Source organism: Acomys minous (assembly GCF_964271855.1).
Source record: "Acomys minous genome assembly, chromosome: 10".
NCBI lineage: Eukaryota > Metazoa > Chordata > Mammalia > Rodentia > Muridae > Acomys > Acomys minous.
In genome coordinates, this window is record NC_140491.1 from 105,464,709 (window position 1) to 105,477,564 (window position 12,856).

The 12,856-nt window shown below is 43.3% G+C and overlaps 1 protein-coding gene across 1 annotated transcript in view; it reads left to right on the top strand.

Annotated features, from left to right (window-relative positions):
* The window catches only part of GORASP2 (golgi reassembly stacking protein 2), a 31,302-nt gene that overhangs the window by 13,055 nt on the left and 5,391 nt on the right, over positions 1-12,856 (top strand). Inside the window, exons 2-7 of the mRNA XM_084799463.1 lie at positions 2,651-2,731; positions 4,103-4,306; positions 4,761-4,847; positions 5,678-5,808; positions 9,054-9,186; positions 10,178-10,301. Coding sequence (XP_084655589.1) covers positions 2,651-2,731; positions 4,103-4,306; positions 4,761-4,847; positions 5,678-5,808; positions 9,054-9,186; positions 10,178-10,301 — 760 coding nt within the window. The remainder of the gene's footprint in view (positions 1-2,650; positions 2,732-4,102; positions 4,307-4,760; positions 4,848-5,677; positions 5,809-9,053; positions 9,187-10,177; positions 10,302-12,856) is intronic.

Here is a 12,856-nt window from a genome sequence, read left to right on the forward strand (position 1 = left end):
TAAGCATGGAGCCAGTTAAAAGAGAATATTTGTCCTGAGGGGTGCCCAGGGGTTAGCTTGTCATGTTCAGACCCAGGACATTTCACATCTAACTGATGGCCACTTGTGCCGAGGGTCCATGACTAGTAAGTAGATATGTCTTCACCCTCACCACAACTAGAATATCATCCGTTCGGTTTGATTTGAAACATCTCACTGCCGTGTGCTTATCCTAGCCTCAGTCTAATTTTCTTCTCTTAGTTCCTGAGTGCAGACACTAACTACAAACATGTGCTGCATGCTCCAGGAAGTTACCCTCTGCCTTTTAAAATTGCCATTTGAGGAAAAAAATTATGATTTTTTTTGGCTTTTGGCCATTTTGATGATACATAAAATGGGAAGGCTTCCATTTGAGAAAATCAGCAATAAGAAAATTAAAGAAGTAGCCATGCGCAGTGGCACACACCTGTAATCCCAGCACTCGGGGAGGCAGAGGCAGGTGAGTCATTGTGAGGCCAACCTGGTCTACAAAATGAGTCCAGGACAGCCAAGGCTACACAGAGGAGCCCTGTCTCAAACAAAAACAAAATTGAAGAATGTATTCTGATTGCTTTTACTAGAACACCCTTGGGGCTGGAGAGGTGCCTCAGTGGTTAAGAGCACTGTCTGTTCTCACAGAGGACTGAGTTGAGCTCTCAGCTCCCACCCCTGGCATCTCACAGCCGCCTCGAACTCCAGCTCCAGGGATCTGATGCTCTCTCTTCCGGCTTCCGTAGGCACCTGTATTCACGTACATGCCATACGCCAACACATACCAATGTCAATAAAAATAGAGTTGCATTTTATGTTTTTGAGACACTCTCACTGGTGGCTCCAGCTGGCCTAGACCAGGCTAGCTTCGAACTCAGAGATCTGCCTGCCTTTGCCTCCTCGGGGCTAGGTCTAAAGGTGTGCACCACTATGCCACCCACATCCCTCAAAAGAATCCTTTAAAGAAAGGACTAATGAGACCCTTTGATACTGATTTGTATTAGAACTAACATCTTTAAATAGTTGTTTTCTTGTATATTTAACTTATTTATAGAAAGCTTTGTAATGGCGCATTGCTGAGATGGACTAAGAATTGAATATCTGGAAAGACAGAAGGTCCATCATGGAGAAAGTGACAGTGACAGCTCTGTGGGAAGCGATGGACAATGCCCCTGGGTTGGGTGTTACACAGTGCCCCTGGGGCCGCCCTTCCCCTGTCAGTCCTAGTTAGACACTTGCTTCTCCTGCCTTCCCTCCCTCTCTCCTCTCAGTGTCTTTTGTGGATAAGAAGCAAATATCTAGGGAGCTCACTCTCCTTTTGCCTGTTTATGTCTCTCTAACACTTCCTCAGGTTAATCCAAAATTTACAGGCAAACATAATAAAGCAGAAATACATTTTTAAATAAAGTAAATACTGACCCATCTCTGTAATGAACCATTACTTACTGAGCAAAATAAAAATATCCGATTCTCTTGTTTAGGGCTAATGATATTAAAATAAGTTTTAAAAAAAAAAAAAAGCCCGGTGGTGGTGGCACACGCCTTTAATCCCAGCACTCAGGAGGCAAAGGTAGGCAGATGGCTTGAGTTTGAGCCCAGCCTGTTCTACAGAGTGAGTTCCAGGACAGCCAGGGCTACACAGAGAAATCTTCTCAGAAAACCAAAAAGGAAGAGGAGGAAGGAAAGAAAGAAAGAAAGAAAGAAAGAAAGAAAGAAAGAAAACATTGACCCAAGAAGTAAAGTACAATTTTGAATGTTCCTATAGGAACATCAACAGTTTTGTCTATATGTGAATGTGTATGCACTGTACTTTGCATAGCCTCAGAATTGCCCTTAGAGCCATGTGGTCTAAAGCACTAGGTGTGGCGGTTCAGACCTGTAACTCCACAACTTAGGGAGACTAAGGCAGGAAGACTGCTGGCAGTTCAGACCAGCCTGGACCAGCATAAGACCCTGTTTCCAAAAGCAACAAACAAAAAACAAAAAACAAAAAAAAAACCCTATTAATTATAGAAAATCAGCTTACAAATATTAGTACAAACTTCATTTTTAGGATGGTTGTGATAGTGTTAATAACCTTAAGTAGAATAAAAGTTCCTTACAGTGCCAGGTATGAGGGCACACAGCTTTGCACAGCCAGGTGCCTGAGTGTGAGGCCAACCTGGTCTACAGGTAAGGCCCTGTCTAAAACAGTGACAGAGCTACACACTAAGAAAATACTGTGGAAAAGCAGATGCAAAGTTAGTTGTGTTTACTAGGGGTTTACTGGTTATATTTCTATTGCTGGCTGTCAGGGTTACTATGAATTTTAAAAGCTTGGTAGCTAATCCACTGCACATCTTCCCTTTTAGGACTTCCTCTCTCTACACTAGTCCCAAATCCGTTAGGTTTGTGACTGGAGGCCTGTGTGCCCTCCCTTTGTCCGCCTTGACCTTCTGCAGGGTTAGCTGACTGTCCTGACATTGTTCCTTTGTGGGTGTTGAGCTGAGTGTTGTGCAAGGAATACCTGCTGGGTGTGACTCAGCACTGTCTGTCTGTGTGTCATCTGCTGACTTGGGGAAGGGTACCTCCCGTTCTGCGCCTTCTGCTCCTATCTCTGCTTTTCACTCTCAAGTATTTATTTCAAATATTTCTTTTACAGGTACAGGAAAATTCCCCAGGACACAGAGCTGGACTGGAGCCTTTCTTTGATTTCATTGTTTCTATTAACGGTTCAAGATTAGTAAGTTCGACTTTTTATGGTTTTGTATTTAGAACTTTGTAATTGGGTAAATAAAGACTCTTGCCACAGAAGTCTCAGGACCTGAACTCAGCCCTGGGACACATGCAAAGACAGAAGGAGAAAACTGACGCCATAGAACTCTCAGCCCCACATGTGCCGTGCAGAGCATAAACCCTTGTCCTCCTGCCCCCTTTCGCTCTCCCCCCCCCCCAAGTGTGCATACAATCATAATATATTTAAATTTTGTTTTGTTTCTTCAAGACGGACTCACTCTGTTCTAGGCTGTCCTGGAACTCACAGAGACATACTTGCCTCCACAGCCCGAGTCCTGGGGCTAAAGGCATGTGCCACTGTGCCCAGTATAAATTTTTAAAAGAATGATGTTAATAAACATTAAAATGTTGGGGCTGGAGAGATGGCTCAGAGGTCAAGAGCATTCATTGGCTGCTTGTCCAAAGAGTTCAATTCCCAGCAACCACAAGGTGGCTCACAACCATCTATAAGGTGCCCTCTTCTGGCCTGCAGGTGTACATGTAGGTAGAACACTGTATACATAAATAAATCTTAAAACAAAAAAAACACATTAAAGTGTCACATAATCTTAGAGGAGTAGGATCACCCCAGATTTGTACTTCATATATTAAAGTTTATTATGCTAAACTATTGACAAATGGACTAGGAAAGCGAAACTTCCTTGTGTGCTTTCTTGGACCTGAGTCCCATTTATTGGGACAACAGGAAGAACAATTCTCAAAGAGAGTTGCTTTCAAAAACCCTGCTTTTTCTAAACTGCCTTCAGTTTACTGGTGGCATAGTCCTCTGGAGAAGAAATTATGTAACCTCTGCAAAGGGAATTATTATAACAGCATCTGTTTAGCTGGCTCAGTTCTATAATAGTCTTACTAAGTTTTTGCTAATAATTTGTCAATGTTTCTGACATAACAGCCTCTGTTTATGTAATATTAACATTATTTCAGTTTGTTCTTTTCTGATGCTAATAAACAACAGAACATATATCAGAAAGGGGGCTCCAAAAGTAGACTTTAAGGTCAGCACATGGTTTCCATCTTAAAGTCATCATAACTTTGCATCTTCCTCTGCCATATTTTGTTTCCAGTGACTGAGGCGCCTGGTCACTCTGGAGTTGGGTTGGTGCTCAGTGGTCAGCTAGTAGACAGGGAGTGAGCTTGGCTAATAATGAGTCCTTAATTTCCTGACATTCTTTTACATGGAGAAACATTTGAATAAAAGTTTTGCTTGATGAGTTTATATTCATACTGATCATTAATATTACTTTTATGAGATACTTAAACTAATAATAATTGCCACTATTTTTGTTTATTAAAGACTGTGATTTCTGTGTGTTTATAGAATAAAGATAATGACACTCTCAAGGATCTACTGAAAGCCAATGTTGAAAAGCCTGTAAAAATGCTCATCTATAGTAGCAAAACCCTAGAGCTCCGGGAGACCTCGGTCACACCAAGCAACTTGTGGGGTGGGCAGGGCCTGCTGGGAGTGAGCATCCGTTTCTGCAGCTTTGATGGGGCGAATGAAAACGTTTGGCATGTGCTGGTAAGTGTTGGCCACAGACTGCTTCCGTGGCTGTCAGCACAGTGTAGAAAGGTGGAAAGACACCGGTCAGTTCCAGGGTGACAAGGCTGTAGAGAGATTATCATCATGGGCTGCGTTGTATTATACAGATATTATTCTTAGGGGTTGTGTTGTATTATATTGTAGAGATACTATTTTTTCATTTCTGAAAAGCAGCATTCATTGCTTTTTAGGTACAGATTATTTTTAATTCAGAGGGAAAAAGACAGAGTTGATAATGCAGACAGAAATATTTTAAGTATTAAACGGTGTATTGTTTTGTGGTTGGAAAATTTAATATTCTCTAGTTTGTTAAATCTAACATCTCTAATATGGGAACATTGGGGGTCTTTAGTCACTATAATTAAGAGCTGTCATTATGAAACTTGGAATATTGTTTTCTGTGTGTTAGTCGGGTCTGTCTGTGTCACCCTAGGAAGTGGAATCAAATTCCCCAGCAGCACTGGCCGGACTCAGACCTCACAGTGATTACATCATTGGAGCCGATACCGTCATGAATGAGGTATTAGAACACTTAGTAAGGAAACGCACAAGGTAGTTACTTAGTAAGCACTTAGGTCACAGTTCCTCCCTGGTGTTTGAATTCAGCACATTTACACACTTTGCATTTAGAGTTAAAACTTCAGTAATGCTGATTAAGACACCTTATGCCTGAGGGTGTTAAATGGAACATCTGGAAGTGTGTCCTTAGGTGTAGCTGTGAGGAGTGCATGTTGTCCTCTGTGGTACAGACACCTCTAGTGTCTTTGCTCCAGCAAGTCTCCTTTCCCATTGATTGGACTTGCCACTCATTATGGCAGCGCTGCAGAGATTCTCCCGTAGCTCAGCTGTGTTGATCAGATCCTTTTCCTTGTCTGTTAGCTGGTGGAAGCAACAGAAAATCAAAATAAAAAGAACCAGCCAGACACAGTGGCACGGACTTTTAATCCAGCACTCAGGAGGCAGAGGCAGGCGATCTCTATGAGTTTGAGGCCAGCCTGGTCTACAAAGTGAGTCAGAAAAAGAAAGAAATAAAACTAAGGCATCTTAGTAACCAGACTTTCATAATGAGGAGAAAGCGCAGACTCCAAAGAACCTGAAGGAGGAAGAGTTGGTAGTAAGAAGGCTGAGGCTGTGTTTGGAGCTGGCCTGAGGCCTAGCATCTACTGGACTTGTTTGAATTAATATGTACATTTAGTTAGACTCTGCTTAGTGAGCTCCATGTCTACGATGGGGCCCTGAAGCTGAATTCTTTTAGGAGGCTTCTCAACTGATTCTGACAGGAGCTGAATTTTCAGATCCACTGTTCTCAAGTACAGTACCTTCAGGTTTTTTTCTCTTGATGTTGTGCAGTCTGAAGACCTGTTCAGCCTTATTGAGACACATGAAGCAAAGCCCTTGAAGCTCTACGTGTACAACACAGACACTGACAACTGCCGAGAGGTGATCATTACGCCAAATTCTGCGTGGGGTGGAGAAGGCAGGTAAGGTTCTTCTCCGAGTCAAATGGTGACTGCTTAACCTGAGCAGCCAGATGTGTTATGACTGTTATTTTACTATGGCGTAAAGGAATGCTTTTATTTTTAAACAACATCTTGATTACTTTTAAAACTCTGAAAAAAGAATTGATGTAGAATATTGAAATTAACTCATTTTTAAAAAGCACATGCCCAAGGAAAATAGTACCTATTTTATAGCCCATTTATTTTGTTTTTGCTTTGCTCTTCCTGGGCTAAAAGCTTAACTGCCTTTCTAATTTGAGAGATTATCAAGTGTAAGTCATAATTACAGTAAACCCTAGGCAGAGTTACCTGTACATACGTTCTTGTCCTGCTCAGTTTGTACAGTTGTCTTGCTTCATAGAGCAGGGCAGGACGCCATGTGAGCCCTGTGTCCTCACAGCGTTCCTCTTTCCCTACCCAAGGCTCTTTAGTTAAATGTGCTTCACCACCAGTTAAATATGTTACAAGTCAAGAAAAGTGAGACAGTGTCTTCCAAGCATCTGGCCTGTCTGTGGCAGCCCTTGATCATGTTACCGTTGTCTACTGTCCAGGCTTACAAACACTCAGAAATAAGATATTTCAAGGCCTTCATAATTAATTGATCCACTTAAGGAACTTGTGGTACAGCTCAGGTGATATTCCTTTACTAATGAGCACAGAGTCTTGGCTTTGGTCCCCAGCACTGCATAAAACCGGACATTGTACACAAACTTTTAATCACAACATTCGGGAAGAGGAAGCAGAAGGATCGTAAGTTCAGGAGCATCCTGGACCACATAGGACACTCTTTGTCACACACATATGCTCCACTTTAGGAGGATTGCGGCATGTAAAGTACATTTGCAACAAAGCTTCAGTATGCATTTGCATGGCAACTTTCCATCTCACAGCACAAAAGGGGCCTCTCCTTGTCTTTCACTTTTCTTTCTCTTGCTGTGATAAAATATCCTGGCAAAGAGCAGCTTATGGGGACACAGCAGTTATTTTAGCTCACAGTTTCAGGTTAAAGTCCATCTCTCTGGGGAAGTCGCAGCAGCAGATCTTGAGGCATCAAGTCACAGCACATCCATAGTAGCTAGAAAATGAAATTGTGCATGCCTGGTGCTCTGCCAGCTTTCTCTACTCTTACACAGTCCAGGGACCCAAGCCAAGGAATAGTGCCGCCCACAATGGACTGGGTCTTCTCCATCAGTTAACAATCAAGACAGTCCCCACAGAGGTGCCCACAGGCCAGCCTGATCTGGACAGACGCTCATTGAAACTCTGCAGGTGATTCTAGGTTGTGTTAAGATGACAGTCAGAGCTAACCGTTACAGGGTGGAGGAATACTCAGGTCAGATTAGTAGTACCAGAGTGCTTGGTGAGCATGGGGCAAAGGTCAAGGAAAGGAAACAGTTTTGTAGACAGTGAGGCCCAGCAGAAAAGGGCATTGCTTGTTCTTTCATGTTTTGTGATACTGTGCATTCATACTTAGAGCTCTTCTTGTGTAAGCATCTGGCTACCATTCCTGAGAAGACTTTCTTCTTTTATATAGTTTAATACCATTTATGGCATCTCGTAGACAGGTCCTTTTTGGCCATTTTCTCAAGTGTGCTCTGCCTGTGTACTCGGGGTATTTTTCTCTCTTTTCCCTCCGTCCTCAGAAGCTGACTGTGTACTCAGCCGCTCATTTCACGCCTCTCTGGAATTTGCAGCAGATCTTGCTCTTGCTGCAAGCTCTTTCTCTGTCATTACCTGGTTATTTTGACTAGCTGGCACCTTGTAAGCCAGTGTGGTGGTGCCTACCTAGTGCTCAGAAAGCTGGCATAGTAGCAATGCCAGTTCAAGACCATCCTGGGCTACATAAGATTCTGTTGCTCCCATCCAAACACTATCCTCCAGCAAAATAAAAAACAAGAACAACACACACATATACAAAAAAAAATTGCTTTGGTCAAGATAGATGACTTAATCTTTCTCCAAGTTTGAGAAATTATAGCTTTGTTGATAAGAGAAAATGGAAGTGTAATTTTGAAATAGAAAGCATCACCAAATTAGATTTGGTTAAGGAAGAGCTAAAGTAGGCCACTGCCCAGTGTACTGGCTTTTGGCAGTAGTGGGCCCACAGAGATAATATATATACCATGGCAGAGGAAAGAGATAGAGGTGTCCATGCATGGCGGCTCTGAAAGTGCCAGGTGCTTTGAGAATTAAGAAAGGTCATGGTGGAAATACAGATTGGAACCTTCAGTTGTGAGGGACCTTGAATTCAGTGGTCAAGATTTGTCTTACTTTGAGCTGTAGGACTGTGGTTCTATGTAAGTAAGCATGCATTGGTTCCAAGGTGGAAAACAGCGGTCATCATAGTAAGTATGCATTCACGAGGATTAGCACATGTCGTTAAAGAGACAGGCAGAGACCCAGGGAAGAAAAAGCAGAACTTCAAGCGCCACTAGCATTCCACCAATAAAAGAAGGAACCTGTTTTTAGTTTGATGTTACTTCTAAGTTGATCAGCTGACTTGGGCCATGAGTTGCTCTGCTAGATTGGGCAGAATAGTCACTGCTTGATAGGCTCAGCAGCATTGCAACAGACCAAGACTTCCTCAGAGGAAGAGAGAGGAGTGAGACAGACTGGGAGGAAACCGTACACTCACATCTTTTAGAAAGGTGCCTCTGATGACAGTGACAACAAGAGTTAGAAGAAACTGCACATATATGTGTGTATGTGTCTGTGTGTGTGTATATAATACACATAATCTGCTTTGTGCTGCACTCCTCAAATGATACCATCTTGCACATGTGTTTCGATCTCTTCAGTAAGAAGGCAGGGTATGATTTATGCAGCAGGTAATTATTAGGTGTCTGCCTAGTGCCAGGAACTGTTAAGACATTAAAAAAAAAAAAAGACTCTGTCCCTACAGGCCTTAACATTTTATTGAGGGAGAGACAGTAAACATGCCATGTGTTGAATGGTGATAAATGTTTAAAGAAAAACAGGAACTAAAAGCATTGTCCAGAGTGGACATACAGTGTGTCCTATAGAGTGGACCACAGAGACCTCTGGGAAGATGGCATCATTTAAAGAATGGAAACGCGGACGTGAGGATCAGGAGTCTAGACTGCAGGAAACTGTCACAAACAAGCAAACAAACAGAAGAAGGGGTGAAAACACATGGGCTTATATGTTTTAAAACCTCAAAGGAATGCAAGTTGTGTTTTATACCAATAAGAAAACATTTTTTTTAGCCTTGGATGTGGCATTGGCTATGGTTATTTGCACCGAATACCTACACGCCCCTTTGAAGAAGGAAAGAAAATTTCCCTTCCAGGACAGATGGCTGGTACCCCCATTACTCCTGTTAAGGATGGGTTTACCGAGGTAAGCTCATTTTACTCTGTGGTCCTTCCTGTGTAGGGGGTGTATGTCAGTAGCTCTGTTGAGGCAGGCAGTGGTGAGTTAGGTGTTGCGCATCATGTTGAATTTGAGGTCTCTGCATATCTGGAGGGAAGTTAAGTGTGTGCTGCTGGCCTTTAGAGAACACCCGACTAGGTGTTCAGATTTGAGATCATCAGTACAGAGGGCAGTTCAGCCCAATGGAAGGTGATGAAAATTATTAAGGGGTTGTGTGGGTTGCAGAGTTTTTTTTTTAACTGTTTCTTAGACAGGCATCCCAGATGGTCACTTCTCCTGTCTATATGGACACACACACACACACACACACACACACACACACACACACACACACACACACACACACCTGGAGAGATGTAAAGGCAAGGTTGGTGGGTGGTGGGGTGTGTGTCCAAGGAGGCCAGAATTGGGTATTGGAGCCTTGGAGTTAGAAGCCTTGGAGTTAGAATCACGTGCAGTTGTGAACTGCCCAGTGTTGGTGCAGGGAGCCACACTCAGGTCTTTTGCGCGTGCTTGCTGCTCTCCAGACCCTGCCATATTGTCTCAGTTCAGCCTTCCCCAGCTACAGGGAAGTGCAGCTGCTGAGCAAGCCCTCCTCTCCCTACTCCCCATGCCTGCAGGGCCCAGGGCCAGCGCTCAGGCAGTCCATGCCTTCATTCTGCCGCCTCCCTCCACCCTCTCAGTGGTGCCTCCTGCCCAGAGAGGTTAGTATGTGGCAGCTAGGAAGGGCAGAGTGCAGAGAGCCATGAGAGAATCAGAAGCGACACTGAAGGTAGCAATCTGAAGTGTCTGGAGACCAGATTCTTGAAAGGTAGAGATGTCAGTGAGAAGAGGAAATACATATGTTGAGCTTGGAAATCTCGAGATTGGAGAAATGACTCATGCTGTGAAGAGTTCCAGCTGGTTTCTCAACTAACTGATAAGTAATCTCCCCCACCCCACCTTTTTTTTTTCCTAGGTCCAGCTGTCCTCAGTTAGTCCCCCATCTTTGTCAGTGCCAGGAACTGCAGGAATTGAGCAGAGTCTGTCTGGACTTTGTATTAGCTCAGCCCCAGCAGCTGGCAGCAGTGTTCTCAGTGCAGGTACGTATGTGAGCGAGCGCTCAGTGAGCAGGCTTTACACCTGTTCTACCTGATCCAAGTCTTTTGTTTGGGTTTAATGTCTTTAACAGCTTTGTGAAGCTGGGCGTGGTGGCACACGCCTTTAATCCAGGCAGAGGCAGGTGAATCACTGTGAGTTCCAGGATAGCCTGGTCTACAAAGGGAATCCAGGACAGCCAAGGCTACACGGAGAAACCCTGTCTCGAAAAACCAAAAAAACAAAAACAAAAACAAAAAATCAGCTTTATGTAGAGAGAGTTCCCATGCCATTCAACTCAGCCACTTTAAGTGGATGTTAGTTATCTGCAGAGTTATCCAGCCAGCACCTTAGTGAACTGGGAATATTTCGTTGCCTCCAGGCCCCAGAGAAACCTTCTCAATTCCTGTTACTCCCTAGTTTCTACAGACTGCCAGGCCGAGGCAGTAACTGATCTTGCGGCCCAGTGTGGACATTTCATACAATATTCAGTAGGTCTTGTGATTGCTTTGTGTTCTTAGCGTAGTGTTGTCAAGGATCATTGATATTGTTGCATATATTAGCAGTTCATCTAATCACTAAGAAATGCTTTACAGTATGGCTGTGTCGCATGTTCTTACCCCTTCATCAGATGAGGGACAGTTGCAATGTTCCTATTTGGCTTTCTGAATAAGGCAGTCTGTACCTTTGTGTAAACTCAGTCTCTGAGCCTGCATGAAATCACATTTCTGTTGAGTCCGTCAATCCTGACAGTTCTTTTTTTTTTTTCCTGTTTCTCGTCTCCTGTTTTCTGGTTTCTCCTCTTCATAGTGTCTGGAGTTCATTATGTAGTGACTATATTGTCGTCAGTAAGCACTAACCAAATTCTGACATGGTCCACTTATAAAATATATATCTTCTTATTTTAGCTTATTTAGCTATTTGTATTGAGGATTTGCTTGGGCCACCCCCCCCACACACACACACACTTTGTTCTGGACTAGACTGCCCATCAAGAAGCAGTGATAGGGGAAGGTATGATGTCTTGAGTTGGTCGCATTGGTTTAAATTCTGCCACTTTTCCAGAATCAGTTTTACTTCCCAAGAGGGTGCGCAGTCATTACCACAGGCAGGTGTTTTTCCTGAAGGCGATCAGATATCCAGTCACAGGTACAGGGGGTTAGTCTGTCTAAAGTTTGAGTTCTTTTTTGATGCTATATTGATTTCTTACACCCATCACCCAGTTTATTATTCCTGAATAGGTATTATTGGTATCAGTAGATCAGGTTGCTTCACAAGGCAGCAGGCCCTTCCCTGGCCGAGCAGTTCCAGCCTATTGAGAAGACCTTCAGGAGAGAACTGACACCTCGTTTTGACTCCTCCCTCGTCACCCTACAGTTAACCCTGTATTGTGTTAGATGCACACGCAGTGAGGTACCTGGAGCTGACACTGCAGAGAAATGGCTTCTTGGATACTAAAGAGACAAATATGAGTGAAGCAATGCTTGCTCACAAACTGTTGAGTCAGTTTAAAAAGACACTGCTAAAATTTTCGCTGTTGAGAACATGAATTTCAGAGGCTAAAATGTGACATGTCAGAAGCAGTTCCCTCTTAGCTCTGTTCTCCATCTTTACGTCTTGTTCTCAAAGACCCCACATAATAACCGTGGACACAGCAAAGTGTGTTGGTTGGAGTGGGGTTTTTTTGTTTGTTTGTTTTTAAAGTTTTTGTAAATATTTTAGCATTACAAAAGTTTTAGAACATTCAGTGGTGTTAATGTGTCTTTTTTGGTACACATATTGTCTGCCCTTACCTCACCTTTTTACGTGATTTTTCTGCAGAAAGTATATCACCACTTATAAGCCATCGTTTTTACTTGTTTGGTGTGTGTTTTCTTTCCTCCTTCTACCCTTCTGAAGGTTGTGGTTTCTGTTTCTTCCCACTGACAAGGGCCTCGGTGTCTAAAACTATGAGGCAGACAGTGCATACTTTCAAGCTTGAGTGCATGAACGCACTAGCCTTTCATCCAAGTCCTTTAAGAATTGAGAATAGGGGGGCTGGAGAGATGGCTCAGCAGTTAGAGGCACTGACTGCTCCTCCAGAGGACCTAAGTCTGATTCCCAGCACCTACGTGGCAGATCACAGCTGTCTGTAACTCACAGGGGATCTAATATTATCTTCTGGCTTCTGAGGACAGTATATACACAAGGTGTATATAGAGACATATATGCAGCAAGACACTCATACACATAAATACAATTTAAAAAATAATAACCTGGCTGGCCGTGGTAGCACATGCCTTTAATCCCAGCACTGGAGAGGCAGAGGCAGGTGGATCTCTGTGAGTTTGAGGCCAACCTGGTCTCTCCAAAGAGAGTTCCAGAACAGCCAGGCTACACACAGAAACCCTGTCTCAAAAAACAGGAGGAGGCAGAAGAGAGAACACTCTTCTCCAAAACTACTAGGAGCTTCCCAGCCCCAGTAAAGCCACTCATGGCCCAGATTATAATTTCTGGCTTAAATTCAGTCATTTATTTTTTTTTTATACAAAGAATGGGTTTACCCTTTAAAAGAAAAGAA